This window comes from Desmodus rotundus, chromosome 6, assembly GCF_022682495.2.
Source record: "Desmodus rotundus isolate HL8 chromosome 6, HLdesRot8A.1, whole genome shotgun sequence".
NCBI classification, from domain to species: Eukaryota; Metazoa; Chordata; class Mammalia; order Chiroptera; family Phyllostomidae; genus Desmodus; species Desmodus rotundus.
In genome coordinates this window covers 64,762,054-64,776,354 of record NC_071392.1, presented here as the reverse complement: position 1 = coordinate 64,776,354, position 14,301 = coordinate 64,762,054, and the positions used below count along the sequence as shown (strand labels likewise).

Below are 14,301 nucleotides of genomic sequence, written 5' to 3'. Positions count from 1 at the left end.
CTCCCTTTCACATCACAGGGTACCTGTTTGACAGTGGATTTGGTGGGGGTTGGAGGGCAGCTAATGGAGATGGGGGGAAAGCTTAGTCTTTCTTAGCAGAAAATCCCAATTTTGCTCCTGGTTCAAGTGGGGCAATCCTTAAAGAGCAAGAACTCCATGAAACACAGACGCTGTCAGTTCCACCAGGTTTGCCAGACGCGCTGGTTTCCATCTCTCACAGGCATGGGGCTTTGAGGAGGAATAAGTAAGGGCCGCGGAGCCACCCCAAGCGCCTGCCCCAGGCGGGCCAACACTCACGCTTGCACGTCGCGCCTTCCCGCGCCACCCTCGGTGCAGCCCCAATGCGCAGGCGCAGGCGCAGGCGCGCGGGGAGGGACGGGTGCGTGGAGCTCTGTGGGTAGGGAGAAGCCGGCGGGCAGCATGGCGGCCAGCAGGATAAGTGGCCTGGCAGTCGCCGGTGGAGGCGAAAGTAGCGAGAGTGACGATGATGGCTGGGAGATTGGGTATCTCGATCGGGCATCTCAGGTAGCAGAGGAGGTTTTTTCTTCACGCGCCCAAATCGCCCTCCTGGCTCTCAAAGGCCAGGCTTCGTGAAACTTCTTCCTCACTATTTCCCTTAACTTGTTTTTCCAGTGGAAATACAAGCTTTTGGATTTCAAACAAACCCGCAAAGTTTTCGTCCTTCCTTACTGTGCTTTACATCCACTGAACTTCTTTAAGTTGTCAGTGTAGTAGTTCTTCACTTGGTTTGGACCCGTCCTTACCCATTCCCTTTTAAAGATCATTTTAGACATGAATTCTTTATGAATTTTGTATGTTGCCCAACCCATCTCCGTCAAAAAAAAAAAGATTACCTAAGACCAGACGTTGTTTACTGCTGAAGTGGAAATGAAAATATGTAAAACGATTTTTAAAAACTTTTTGCTTTTTTAGAAGTTAAAAGGACTGTTACCCACCGAAGAAAAGAATGAAACATTTAAGAAAGCATTGACCACAGGAGACATTTCATTGGTCCAAGAGCTCCTAAATTCTGGTGAGAAATAAGGGATAGTTTCAACCCAACCCAATTGTCTTAAGTTAACAACTGCTTCTAATTTTAAAAGTTTTGAGTTGCCTTCCTAATGGAATCAGAGCGAGTATTAATATAGGTAGTGTCTTACATATCATTCTCGACTGAGTTCTCTTTGCCTTTTCTTCCTCTAATTTGGAATGCCACCCTATTACCTTCCATAGTTCTTCCACATTTTCAAAAGCCTTTTTCTGACTAATCGTACCCCACGATAATTCTTACTCATTTTACTCAGCATTTTCTTGGTGTATTATATACTTCTCAAATATTTATTCTAGTTATGTGCGTTTCAGTTATGTTCTTTTCCTGGGCTCTCTGTGTGTGTGTGTGTGTGTGTAAAGTGAGGCTTGAGATTGGAATCAAGAGTACCTGGGTATATGTTCCCTTGGCTAGTCAGTGTGGCTCCCTGGAAAAGTCATTTAAACTTGCAGAACCTCAATTTCTTCATGTAAAGCATTTCAATTCTGGCCTGGGTCCCACAACATTTTTTCTGTGGATCAAATTAAATATATTATTTTTAAAAGTTACCTTGACATAGAAATGTCAGTTGTTGACAATAATGATTGAAATTATCCAAATGAATAACAGTGGTTTGCCATCTACTTGTAGATACAAAACATTCACACACAAAATAGTTAAGTGATACTGTATATAGAAAAATGTTTGCCTTCTATGCTAGAGATGCCTCATGGTTTAGCAGAAAGTAAATCATTTTGGAAACAGCATAGTTCTGGGTTTCAGTACTAGTCTGGTCATGGATGGCTCTATAATCCTGACCAATTACTAAACCTTCAAAAGCTTCAATTTCCCCCCTTTTTAAATGGGATGCATTATATCAAAGGTATTTTCTTGGGTGGGGACTAAAAAGAGAAAACATATTAATTAAATTCTTAGACCATATAGGCATTATGTAAATGTTAGCTGTTCAACAAAAGAATCCGTATGACTGTAGACAGTGGAACTTGAGTTTATAACTGAAGAATGAAATTACAAACTCAAAATTTGAATAGTAGAGGCCTAAAACCTAATATAAACACATGCAGGAGTGTGCATAGTGTTGAATGTGATGGAATAGGCAGAAATTTGTTTAGAAAAGAAAGTTTGCCTTAGGAATAGTGGGGCTAGATGCAACGAAGTGAAGGAGGCTCCTGAACAGTGAGGACTTGAAAAGAGCCTAATGGTAAAGTAAGAATTTAGTCAACCTTTTATAATTGTTTAATTACAAAATTTCAAGAGTTCATTTTAAAAAGTCAATAATAATAATATATAATTATAAGTAGAAAGATACCTTTCACCCCCATTACCTCTGAAGTCTCTCACACGTCATTCCAGTTTTAGTGTTTCCTGGTTTCCTTCCAGATGTCATTACTTAACACTTCTAAAAATATTTTAAATATTGCCTTTCAAAGTCATTCCTGTCTTTGATACATATTTCTGCACCAATTGAGTTTAATTTTAAAAAATGAAAGCTTCCTTTGAGTCAGCCACTCCACTTTTAACAGTTCAGTCAAGTATGTCTCAGTTTTGTTATTCTGCTATGTACTGTTTTCAGTTCTTTTTAAATTATTAAGTGTTTCAGGCATTCAGAAAGGTATGGAGACACCTCCTTCCCCCTGGAGATAACCACTTGCCTATAGTTGGTATTTATCTTTCCTCTGCATATCTTTAGATTTTTACTTTATATGTATATATCCCAAAACAATATAGTGTTATTTTGAATGTTTTTGAGTTACATAAATTTATTGTGTTGCCCTGGCTGGTGTGGCTCAGTTGATTGAAGCATTGTCCTGTGTACCAAAAGGCTGGGGGTTTGATTGCCGGTCAGGGCACATATCTAGGTTGAGGTTTGATCCCTGGGAGGCAACCAATTGATGGTTCTCTCTCACATCAGCGTTCCTCTCTTTCCTTATCACCCCCTCCTCCCCTTTCTCTCCTCTCTCAAATCAATACACATGTTTAAAACTATTTAAAAATATATTGGGCTGGTCAAACAACTTTTTTTTTTTTTACTGTAAGACTGTTCTAGTAGTGCTTAGTTGTCTTTAACTTCATTTAAAACAATTTTGTTAGATAATATTGTGACAGCTGTCATAGCAGCATGCATTTAAAAAACTTAAATCAAAATTGGTAAACTATTGTGTAGCCATATTGAAGATGGAAGAAAATATGCAATATTTTCAGCATGTTATGCTTTATTACATCTGGAAGGGTAAAAGTGCAACTAAAATGCAAAAAAAGATTTGTGCAGTGTATGGAGAAGGTGCTGTGACCTATCGAACATGTCAAAAGTGGTTTGCGAAGTTTCATGCTGGAGATTTCTCACTGGACGATGCTCCATGGTCAGGTAGACCAGTTGAAGTTGATAGCAATCAAATCAAGACATTAATTGATAACAATCAACATTATACCACAGGGGAGATAGTCAGCATGCTTAAAATATCCAAATCCATGGTTATTGGTGAAAATGAAAAATGTGTCTTTCATGGAAAAAATCTGAACAGATTTATTTTGGCCAACCCAGTATATCTACTGTGTCAATCTTCTTAAACTCCATGTTTTATTTAATACTATGCCTTCTGGCCTAGTGGCTCAGTTAGTTGGAGTGCTGTGCTGTGCAACAAAAGGTTACAGTTGATCTCTGGTCAGGGCACATATCTAGGTTGGAGGTTGAGTCCCTGGTTGGGGGTGTACAGAAACTAACTAATTGGTGTTTCTCACATCAGTGTCTTTCTCTCTCTCTCCTCCCTCTTTCATCTCTCTCTAAAGTCAGTAAATATCTCCTCAGTTGATGATTAAAAAGTAAATAAAGTAAACTATGCCAAGAGCATAATAGATGCCTTTTTGAATATTAGAGGTGATGATGAAGAATTTTTATACTTGCATATAAAAATTGCTGCATTTGCTTATCTTTTTCTTCACATTGTTTCCTTCTTTTCTTTTTATGGTTTGAGCAGTAATGTCATTAAAGAAACAATAATGAGAAAAAAATGTCTGATTTTATTCATATGCTTTCAGTTGTAGCCATTTAAAGAGAAAAATTTGTTAGAGGAGACAGGTTGCACCAATAATGTATGCAAGTACTAAGAAGGTTTTATGTTGTTTTCTCTCAGTAATTATCATCACCTTATGTCAATTAAAGGTAGACAGTCGGGAGTAATATTTCAGCAACTTAGTGTAGATATTCTCTTCCTCTGTGTGGATGGAACCCTTGATAGCCAGAGACTGTAAAACTGTAAATTAAAAGGTGTTAAAGGCAGGCTTATATTCAGTGGTTTTCACATACAGGTGTTCCTTCTTTGAAATAGAAAAACACTCTATTTTTATTCTTAATATTAGCAAATATTTCTTAGCTTGAAGAGAGAGATTGCTACTTAAATCCTGATGTCTTTATAGAAAAGACTTTACTTAATTTTAATAGATTGCATTCACTGCCTCTTTGTATCTTTGTTCTTGTATCACATCTATGCTCTTCCCCAGTCCTAGATCCAAACCTAGCTCAGTTCAACCATTTCTTTTTTCTTTTTTAAAATGATCAAATCAGTCAGTGATCTGGGATAAAATCAGGTGATTCCAAGGGTTTTTTACCACTAATGGCTTGTGGATGTTAAGGTTAGCTGCCTCAGCTGGCTGTTGTTCTTTCTGTTTTTTTTAATCTATTCCTTCCTGTCCCATTCTAGATAGTGGCTTTAAAACTTCACCCTGCTCCTCAGGCCTGATACTTCATCTAGGCCTTTTCTTGTTCTAGCACACTGCTTGTCATTCGTTTGTCTAGGGCAGAACATGATGGTCATTTTGACTTGTTCTTTTCTATCATTTCTCCTCTTCAAAGTAATTTTAAATTCTGATGATCCCGCCTTTGAAATGTTCTTTTATATTACATCCTCCTTCTCCCCACTGCCCTTGCTGTGACTTTTACATAGGATTCTAGTCTCATAACTACTCTTCCTGCCTCCTGTTCACTCTTAATAGTGGTGACACTTTTGTTGTCTTTATAATACAAATATAATGGTGTCAATTTCTTGATCCCATATACAGTTAACATTTCTTAATAGAGCTTTCATAATCTAACCCTAACCTACCTTTTTAACCTCATGTTTGACAAGGCCCCCATGGATAAATTTTGTGTTAGAACGGAAGTTTAGGAAATTTTAAGAATATACATGGTGCTTACCATCTTAAAAATGTATAATATTCTTTATTTTTTTTTTTTTGTTTTTTTTTAGAGAGGGGAAGGGAGGGAGAAAGGGAGGGAGAGAAACATCAACGTGAGAGAGAAACACTGACTGGTTGCCTCCGGTATGTGCCCCAACTGGGGACTGAATCAGCAACCTAGGCGTGTGCCCTGACCAGGATCGAACTGGCCACCTTTTTTGTGGTACAATGCCCAACCAACTAAGCCACACTGGTCAGGGCAGAAATGTATAATATTCTAATTAAAAAGACAATTTACCTCTATGAAACCTTTACCAACTCCCCTAGGGAGATAATGATAGCATGTAAACTTGTTATAGTATGTGTATAGCAATTTTCTATAATATATGATAAAACATTTGTCAGATAAGGTCTCTTGGAACATAGCACCTACAAGTAAAAATGAAGTTAGCTAAATTATTAAAGTCTAGATTTAATCATTTTGCATTTTTTGAAGACATTATTACCACAAAAATCCTTCCTATTATAAAGTATACATAGTCATGTCACATGCCCAGTACTTTAAGCATATTAAGCTGACAGTGTGTGTGATGTGTGCTGTGCTGGAGGCTTTTAAAAGCTTGTTTTTATTTTGACAGGCATTAGTGTAGATTCAAGCTTTCAGTATGGATGGACTCCCCTTATGTATGCTGCTAGCGTTTCCAATGTAGAGCTGGTTCGAGTCCTTTTAGACAGAGGTGCTAATGCAAACTTTGATAAAGGTAAGATGTTTTGAGTATTTAACATATGTGAAAATTTACTTTGTATACTTCTCTGTTTAGAAGTCTAATCATATTCTGTTAAGGGGTGGTGATATACACTTTTCATGCTCTGTTTTCATATATTTATTTTAAAATAAACCTTTGTCCATGAAAAAAAAAATAGTAAGGGTAAGGTGTTTGAGATAATGTAACTGATTATGTTACTGTGATTTTCTTGAGTCCCAAGCAGCTTTACGAAAAGTGAAAAAAATTAAAGCAGTTTTTAAAAACCTTTTTTTATAGTTACGTTAGGTGAATAACATACAAAATCAAATTAGAAGCTGTAGAAATTTTCAAAAACTTCATTTCCAAAGAGGTAGATTCCATTTATATTATTTTTTATAACTGGTTGTGTTATTATATATCTTTAGCTTCTATGCTAAAGGATTTGGTTTATTCTTACAAAGGAAAAATTCATTGAAAGAAAACATTGAAAAGCTGATAATTTTGTGGAAAATTACTTGAAAATCAGTGCTTGGAATTTAAAACTTAACTCTAAATTATTCTAAAGTTGTTTCAAAGATAGTTTATTAAATCCATATTTTTCTGTCTTTGTTATTAAATAATTTCTACTGAGTACTTCTTTGAGAGCTTTTGAAAAATAAGAGTATATATGCAAGTCCAGTTTAATTATTATATTGAAAAACTTTTTGTTTTTAATGTGTTTCAAATGAGCAATTAAATTCATTTCATAATTCAGGTATAGGTTTTAATTCCAAATTAATTTTCAGTTAAGTTTGTACCAACATTAGATATTTCTAAAACCATTTACATTTTGTTTTTTATATATTTTATATAAATTCCCATCTTAACAGTTTTATGTTTAATCAGCTGCTCTGATGAGTTTTTCTTTTTATTGCATTATTTTAAAATATCACCCAATGAAAGCTAAATTTAGGAATGAGATTTTTGAAACTATATAAAATATTCTGGTCAAAATAGAATCATTTTGTTTCTCTTCTTGTAGTCAGAAGAATACCTTACAGTTAGAAAGAGTTTTATATTTTTCATAGAATGTTCACATAAATTCTCTTACATATTCAACAATAGCTTCATCAGGCAGAGGGCAGATATTAGCTCCTATCTACAGATTAGGTCTACTGAGATATTAAGATATCATGGTAGTCACAGTTTATTGGTGGCAGAACTGAGATTAGAGTCTGTATCTTTATACTTGGTCAATATGGAACCACTAATGTAAACTGTGGCGGCCATGACCTATTTTGAATTTCCCAATTTTAATTTAAGAAGTGTTTTTGGTTTTTAAATCTACCCTGATATCTGCTGATGTTATAGGAGCCAAGGGAACAAGTATTTTAGTAAATAGGGTGAGCTCAGGGAGATCAAGTAGAGGAGGATTGAAAAGATCATTTTCAGTAGGACAGTTTGGGCATAAGCCAGATTTCAGTGAGTTCTCTAATAAATGGGAAGTAGGAATGAAAGCAGAGAATACCAATCATTGTTTTTCAACATGAGTGCAGCAAAGCAAATTTTAATCAACCAAAAAGTGTTCAACTCTGTGCAGTATCTCTACACATAACCCAAGTCTTATTCTCTTTTTTGAGTGTGTGAAAATTCAGATTTTATTGAAATATGTATTTGCCTACTTCTCTCTGTTGTTTAAAATGTTGTTTTTTTAATTCCACATATTACTGTCACATGTAAGATTTTCAAAGATGGCTGAGGTATCCTTTTATTATTATTATTATTCAAGTACAGTTGTCTCTATTTTCACCCCACCATGCCCCCCACCCCACCCATCCCTCAAACCTACCCCCTTTAGCTTTAAGAAATAGGAATAGGGCCCTGGATGGTGTACCTCAGTGAATTAAGCACAGGCCTATGAACCAAAGGGTTGCCAGTTGGATTCCCAGCCAGGGCATATGCCTAGGTTGTGGGCCAGGTCCCCAGATGGGGGCATGTGAGAGGCAGCCACACATTGATGTTTTTCTCCTGCTCTTTCTCCTTCCTTTCCCCTCTCTCTAAAAATAAATAAATAAAATCTTGAAAAAAAGAAATAGGAATAGGGGAAGGAAATTAAGAAGTGGATTATAGATATAATTTGGAGATTAAAGCAATTCATCCCTAATCTCATTTTTTGATGAAGGAAGAAATAAAGTTGTCTACTAAGATAAAGAGAATTGAGAATAGGTTGTAGAATTTTAAGAGTGCAGTAATTTTTATTATCTTTTGAATGGTAAAAGAACTCAGTTAGATACACTTACTGATGGAGACGGTTTCTCATTTTTTTATTGACTATAGAAAAGCAAACTATTTTGATAACCGCATGTTCAGCTCGCGGCTCAGAGGAACAGATTGTGAAATGTGTAGAACTACTGCTTTCAAGAAATGCTGATCCAAATGTTGCTTGTAGGTAAGAGCCTTACTATCTGTTCAGAAATTATGGATACTTTTTTTTGATTATTAGACTTAAAAATTTGATAGCATTTTTAGAAAATTATAAACAATGTGTACTTACTTGGTCATATAGTTGATTAATGAAAATAGGTCTTAAGGTCATGGTTCCAATTGTATAAGATTATCATAGGAAGAACGGTGTATTATGAAGGTCATCTTTTAGTTTTTAATTTTTACAACAACGTCCTAAGAATTTGAAATGAAAGGGAAAGAAAGACAGTATACTGTATCATTTTCTGTGAATCACATACTCAAAAGAATATGTTTGAGCTATAGGAGTAAGCCTCTTAACTTAGTGTTATAATGCTTAAACCCACTAAACAATTTTATATAAATGCTAAAGTATATATCCTAAATAATAAGTCAAAATATTTTCATTTTCCTACAACTTTTCCAAATAATTATGTTATCATATATTTAATAGTGCTTAGATGCAAAGAAAACAAATAGTAAATATACCTTGCATCTTTTGAAATGTTGGTGATTTTTTAAAAAATTTTTATTGTTATTTAATTACACTTGTATGCCGTTTCTCCCCATCCCTCCACCCCACCTGAACTCCCCTCCCTCCCCAAACTCCACCCTCCCCCTTGATTTTGTCCATGTGTCCTTTATAGTAGTTCCTGTAATCCCCTTTCCCCACTGTCCCCTCCCCACTGGATATTGTTAGATTGTTCTTAACTTCAATGTCTCTGGTTATATTTTGTTTGCTTTTTTCTTCTGTTGATTATGTTCCAGTTAAAGGTGAGATCATATGGTATTTGTCCCTCACCGTCTGGCTGATTTCGCTTAGCATAATGCTCTCCAGTTCCATCCATGCTGTTGCAAAGGGGATAAGCTCCTTCTTTCTCTCTGCTACATAGAATTCCATTGTGTAAATATAACATAGTTTTCGGATCCACTCATTTGCTGATGGGTACTTAGGTTGCTTCCAGTACTTGGATATTGTAAATTGTGCTGCTATGAACATTGAACTGCATAGGTTCTTTTGGATTGGTGTTTCAAGGTACTTAGGGTATAATCCCAGCAGCGGAATTACTGGGTCAAAGGGCAGTTCCATTTTTAGTTCTCTGAGGAAATTCCATACTGTTTTCCACAGTGGCCTCACCAGTCTGCATTCCCACAAACAATGTACTAGGTTTCCGTTTTCTCCGCATCCTCTCCAACATTTGTTTGTTGATTTGTTTATGTTGGCCACTCTGACAGGTATGAGATGGTACCTCATTGTGGTTTTAATTTGCATCTCTCTGAGGGCTAGTGATGCTGAGCATCTTTTCATATGTCTCTGGGCCCTCTGGATGTGTTCCTTGGAGAAGTGTCTGTTCAAGTCCTTTGCCCATTTTTTAATTGGGTTGTTCCTGGAGTGCAGTCCTGTGAGTTCTTTATGTATTTTGGAGATCAGGCCCTTGTCAGAGGTATCATTGGCAAATATGATACCTCATACTGTTGGTTCTCTTTTTATTTTAATGCTGTTTTCTTTAGCCATGCAGAAGCTTTTTATTTTGATGAGGTCCCATTTGTTTATTCTTTCCTTTATGTCCCTTGCTTTAGGGGACATGTCTGTGAGGATGTTGCTGTGTGGAATGTCTGAGATTTTCCTGGCAATGTTTTCCTCTAGGACTTATATTTAAGTCTTTTATCCATCTTGAATTTATTTTTGTGTATGGCGTGAGTTGGTGATCGAATTTCATTTTTTTGCATGTAGCTGTCCAGGTCTCCCAACACGATTTGTTGAAGAGGCTCCATTTTATGCTCCTGCCTCCTTTGTCAATTATTAATTGACTGTAAAGACTTGGGTTTATTTCTGAGCTCTCTGTTCTGCTCCATTGGTCTATGTGCCTGTTTTTATGCCAGTACCAGGCTGTTTTGATTACAGTGGCCTTGTAATACAGTTTGATATCAGGTATTGTGATCCCTCCTGCCTTGTTCTTCTTTCTCAAAATTGCTGCAGCTATTTGGGGTCATTTATGGTTCCATATAAATTTCTGAAATGTTTGTTCTGTATCTGTGAAATATGTCATGGGTACTCTAATAGGGATTGCATTGAATCTATAAATTGCTTTGGGTATTAAGGCCATTTTGATGATGTTAATTCCTCTAATCCATGAGCATGGTACATGCTTCCATTTGTTTGTGTCTTCCTTAATTTCTTTCTCCAGTGTTGTGTAGTTTTCTGAGTACAGGTCTTTTACCTCCTTGGTTGGGTTTATTCCTAGGTACTTTATTTTTCTTGTTGCTATATCGAATGGGATTTTTTTCCTGATTTCTGTTTCTGCAGTTTCGTTGTTGGTATACAGGAATGCCTTTGATTTCTGAGTATTGACTTTGTATCCAGCTGTTTTGCCAGATTCATTTGTTAGGTCAAGTAGTTTTTTGGTGGAGTCTGTAGGATTTTCCAGGTACACTATCATGTATCTGCAAACAGTGACAGTTTGATTTCCTCCTTTCCAATTTCGATGCCTTTTATTTCTTTTTCTTGTCGGATTGCTGAGGCTAGGAGTTCCAATACTATGTTGACTAGGAGTAGTGAGAGAGGGCATCCTTGTCTTGTTCCTGATCTTAGTGGGAAAGCTCTGTTTTTGCCCATTGAGTATGATGTTGGCTGTAGGTCTCTCATATATGGCCTTTATTATGTTGAGGAATGCTCCCTCTATTTCCATCTTGCTGAATGTTTTTATCAGAAATGGGTGCTGTGCCTTATCAAATGCTTTTTCTGCATCTATTGATATGATCATGTGATTTTTGTCTTTGCTGTTGTTGATGTGATGTATTATGTTTATTGATTTGCGAATATTGTACCATCCTTGCACCCCTGGGATGAATCCCACTTGGTCATGGTGGATGATCTTTTTAATATATTGCTGGATGCGGTTTGCTAATATTTTGTTGAGAATTTTAGCGTCTATGTTCATCAGCGATATTGGCCTGAAGTTTTGTTTCTTCGTTGTGTCTTTATCTGGTTTTGGGATTAGGATGATGTTGGCTTCATAAAAAGAGTTTGGGAGTCTTCCATCAGTTTGGATTTTTTCGAATAGTCTGTGAAGGATAGGGGTTAGCTCTTCCTTAAATGCTTTGTAGAATTCTCCTGTGAAGCCATCTGGTCCAGGGCTTTTGTGTGTTGGGAGTTTTTGATTACTGCTTCAATTTCTTCTGCTGTTATTGGTCTGTTCAGGTTTTCTGCTTCTTCTTCATTCAGCTTTGGAAGATTATATTTTTCTAGAAATGTGTCCATTTCACTTAGGTTTTAAAATTTCTTGACATATAGTTCTTTGTAGTAATTTCTTACAATACTTTGTATTTCTGTGGTATCAGTTTTAATCTCTCCTCTTTCATTTCTAATTCTGTTTATTTGGATCCTCTCTCTTTTTTTCTTGATGAGCCTACTGAAAGGCTTGTCGATTTTGTTTATCTTTTCAAAGAACCAGCTCCTGGATTCATTGATCCTTAGAATTGTGCTTTTAGTCTCATTTAACTCTGCTCTGATCTTGGTTATTTCCTTCCTTCTACTTGCTCTGGTCTGTCTTTGTTGTTGTTCCTCGAATTCTTGTAGGAGTAAGGTTAGGTTGTTTCTTTGAAATGTTTCTATTCTTTTTAGGTAGACCTGTATCACTATGAACTTCCCTCTCAGGACTGCCTTTACTGTGTCCCATAGGTTTTGGGTTGTTGTGAGTTCGTTTTCATTTGTTTCCAGAAAGTTTTTGATTTTTTCCCTAATCTCATTCTTGGCCCATTCATTGTTTAGTAGCATGCTATGCAGTCTCCATGATTTTGAGTGCTTTGGGTTTTTTCCTTTGTTGTTGGTTTCTAGTTTCAGTCCCTTGTGGTCAGAGAAAATGCTTGATATGATTTCAATGTTTTTGAATTTGTTAAGGCTTGCTTTGTGTCCTATCATGTGGTCTATCTTTGAAAATGTTCACTGTACACTTGAAAAGAATGTGTATTTTGCTTCTTTGGGATGAAAAGCTTTATATATATCAGTTAAGTCCATTTCATCTGGGGTATTGTTAAGTGACACAATATCCTTGTTGATATTTTGTTTGGAAGACCTGACCATATTTGATAGTGGGGTGTTAAAGTCCCCTACTATCATTGTGTTGCTGTCAGTATCTTTCTTGAAGTCCTCCAAGATTTTCTTTATGTATTTGGGTGCTCGTATGTTGGGTGCATATATATTTATAATGTTTATGTCTTCTTGGTGGATTCTTCCTTTGAGTATTATGAAGTGACCTTCTGGGTCTCTCTTTATGGCCCTTCTTTGGACGTCTATTTTGTCTGATACGAGTATTGCTACCCCTGCTTTTTTTTCCCGTCCGTTTGCTTGGAAAATTTGTTTCCAGCCCTTCACTTTCAGTCTGTGTAGGTCTTTTGTTCTTAGGTGGGTCTCTTTTAGGCAGCATATGTGTGGGTCATGCTTTGTGATCCATTCAGCTATTCTATTTCTTTCGATTAGAGCATTTAATCCATTTATGTTTATGGTTATTATGATAGGTAGTTATTCATTGCCATTTTTTCCTACCTGTGTTCCTCTGTCTTTCTCTTTTCCTTCCTTTCCTTAAAGCAGTCTCTTCAGCATCTCTTGCAGAGCTGGTTTGGTGGAGGTGTATTCTTTTAGACTTCTTTTGTCTGGCAAACTCTTTATTTGGCCTTCTATCTTGATTGAGAGCCTTGCTGGGTAAAGTAGTCTTGGTTGCAGGCCTCTGGTTCTCATTACTTGGAGTATTTTTTTGCCATTCTCTTCTGGCTTGGAGAGTTTCCATTGAGAAGTGAACTGCTAACCTTATTGGGGCTCCCTTGTATGTTACTTCCTATTTCTCCCTTGCTGCCTTTAAGATCCTCTCTTTGTCTTGGAATTTTGCCATTTTAATTATGATGTGTCTTGCAGTGGGTCTCTTTGGGTTCCTCTTGCTTGGGACTGTGTTTCCTGGATTTGTGTGACTTTTTCTCTCATCAAATTAGGGAAGTTTTCCATCATTACTTTTTCAAACAGGTTTTCTATCCGTTGGTCGTTGTCTTCTCCTTCTGGTATCCCTATTATACAGATATTACTACGTTTCATATTGTCCTGCATTTCCCTTAATCCCTCTTCATTCTTTCTGAGTCTCTTTTCCTTTTCTTGCTCTTTCTGGGTGTTTTTTTCTACTTTGTCCTCTAGTCGCTGATCTGATCCTCTGCTTCATCAAGTCTGCTTTTGATTCCTTCTACTGTGTTCTTCAGTTCAGAAATTGTATTCTTCATTTCCTCTTGGCCCTTGTTGATAGTTTCTATTTCCTTTTTCACGTTCAAATAGTTTGCAGTGAGTTTTATAGTTTCCCTGTAGTTTCTGGTAGTTCCCTGTGAGCTCAGTGAGCTTCCTGATAACCATTGTTTTGAACTCAGTATCTGATAGTTTACTTGCCTCTATTTCAGTTATCATTCTTTCTGAGGCTTCCTCCTTTCCTTTCATTTGGAGATTGTTTCTTGGTCTTCCCGTTGTTTGTGAGACTCTTCTTGTTAGCCTCTGCTTCTTAAATTGATCTGTTCTGCCTCCCTGGTTTATGGTATCAACTTATATTGTAGAATGTCAGTGGGATTCAGTGGTGCCGTCTCCTTAACCTCCTGCACTCACTGGTATTTAGCTGATGTTTACGGGTCTAACAGGGTCTAACTCTCCTTGTTTCAGAGCTCCATGTTTTATTGTCTCACTTATGGGAAAAGGAGAAAGAAGAATAATTAAGGAGAAGGGAAGGAAGGAAAAGGAATAGAAAAGGAAGGGAAGGAAGGAAGGAAAGAAGGAAGAGGGAATAAAAAAGATGGGAGGAAACATAAGGAATTTTAACAAAAATTAAAATAAAAAAATAAATAATAGAAGGCAGGAAGAGAATA

At 36.6% G+C, this 14,301-nt stretch overlaps 1 protein-coding gene across 3 annotated transcripts in view; it reads left to right on the top strand.

Annotated features, from left to right (window-relative positions):
• The first annotated feature begins 383 nt into the window (after positions 1-383).
• The window catches only part of ASZ1 (ankyrin repeat, SAM and basic leucine zipper domain containing 1), a 121,904-nt gene continuing 107,986 nt past the window's right edge, over positions 384-14,301 (top strand). For 2 of the 3 annotated variants that reach the window (XM_045191612.3, XM_024555375.4), the window contains exons 1-4: positions 384-525; positions 934-1,033; positions 5,860-5,982; positions 8,284-8,395. In XM_045191612.3, the coding sequence (XP_045047547.2) occupies positions 421-525; positions 934-1,033; positions 5,860-5,982; positions 8,284-8,395 (440 nt within the window). In that variant the 5' untranslated portion in view covers positions 384-420. The remainder of the gene's footprint in view (positions 526-933; positions 1,034-5,859; positions 5,983-8,283; positions 8,396-14,301) is intronic. The other variant, XM_045191613.3, reaches the window with a different exon arrangement.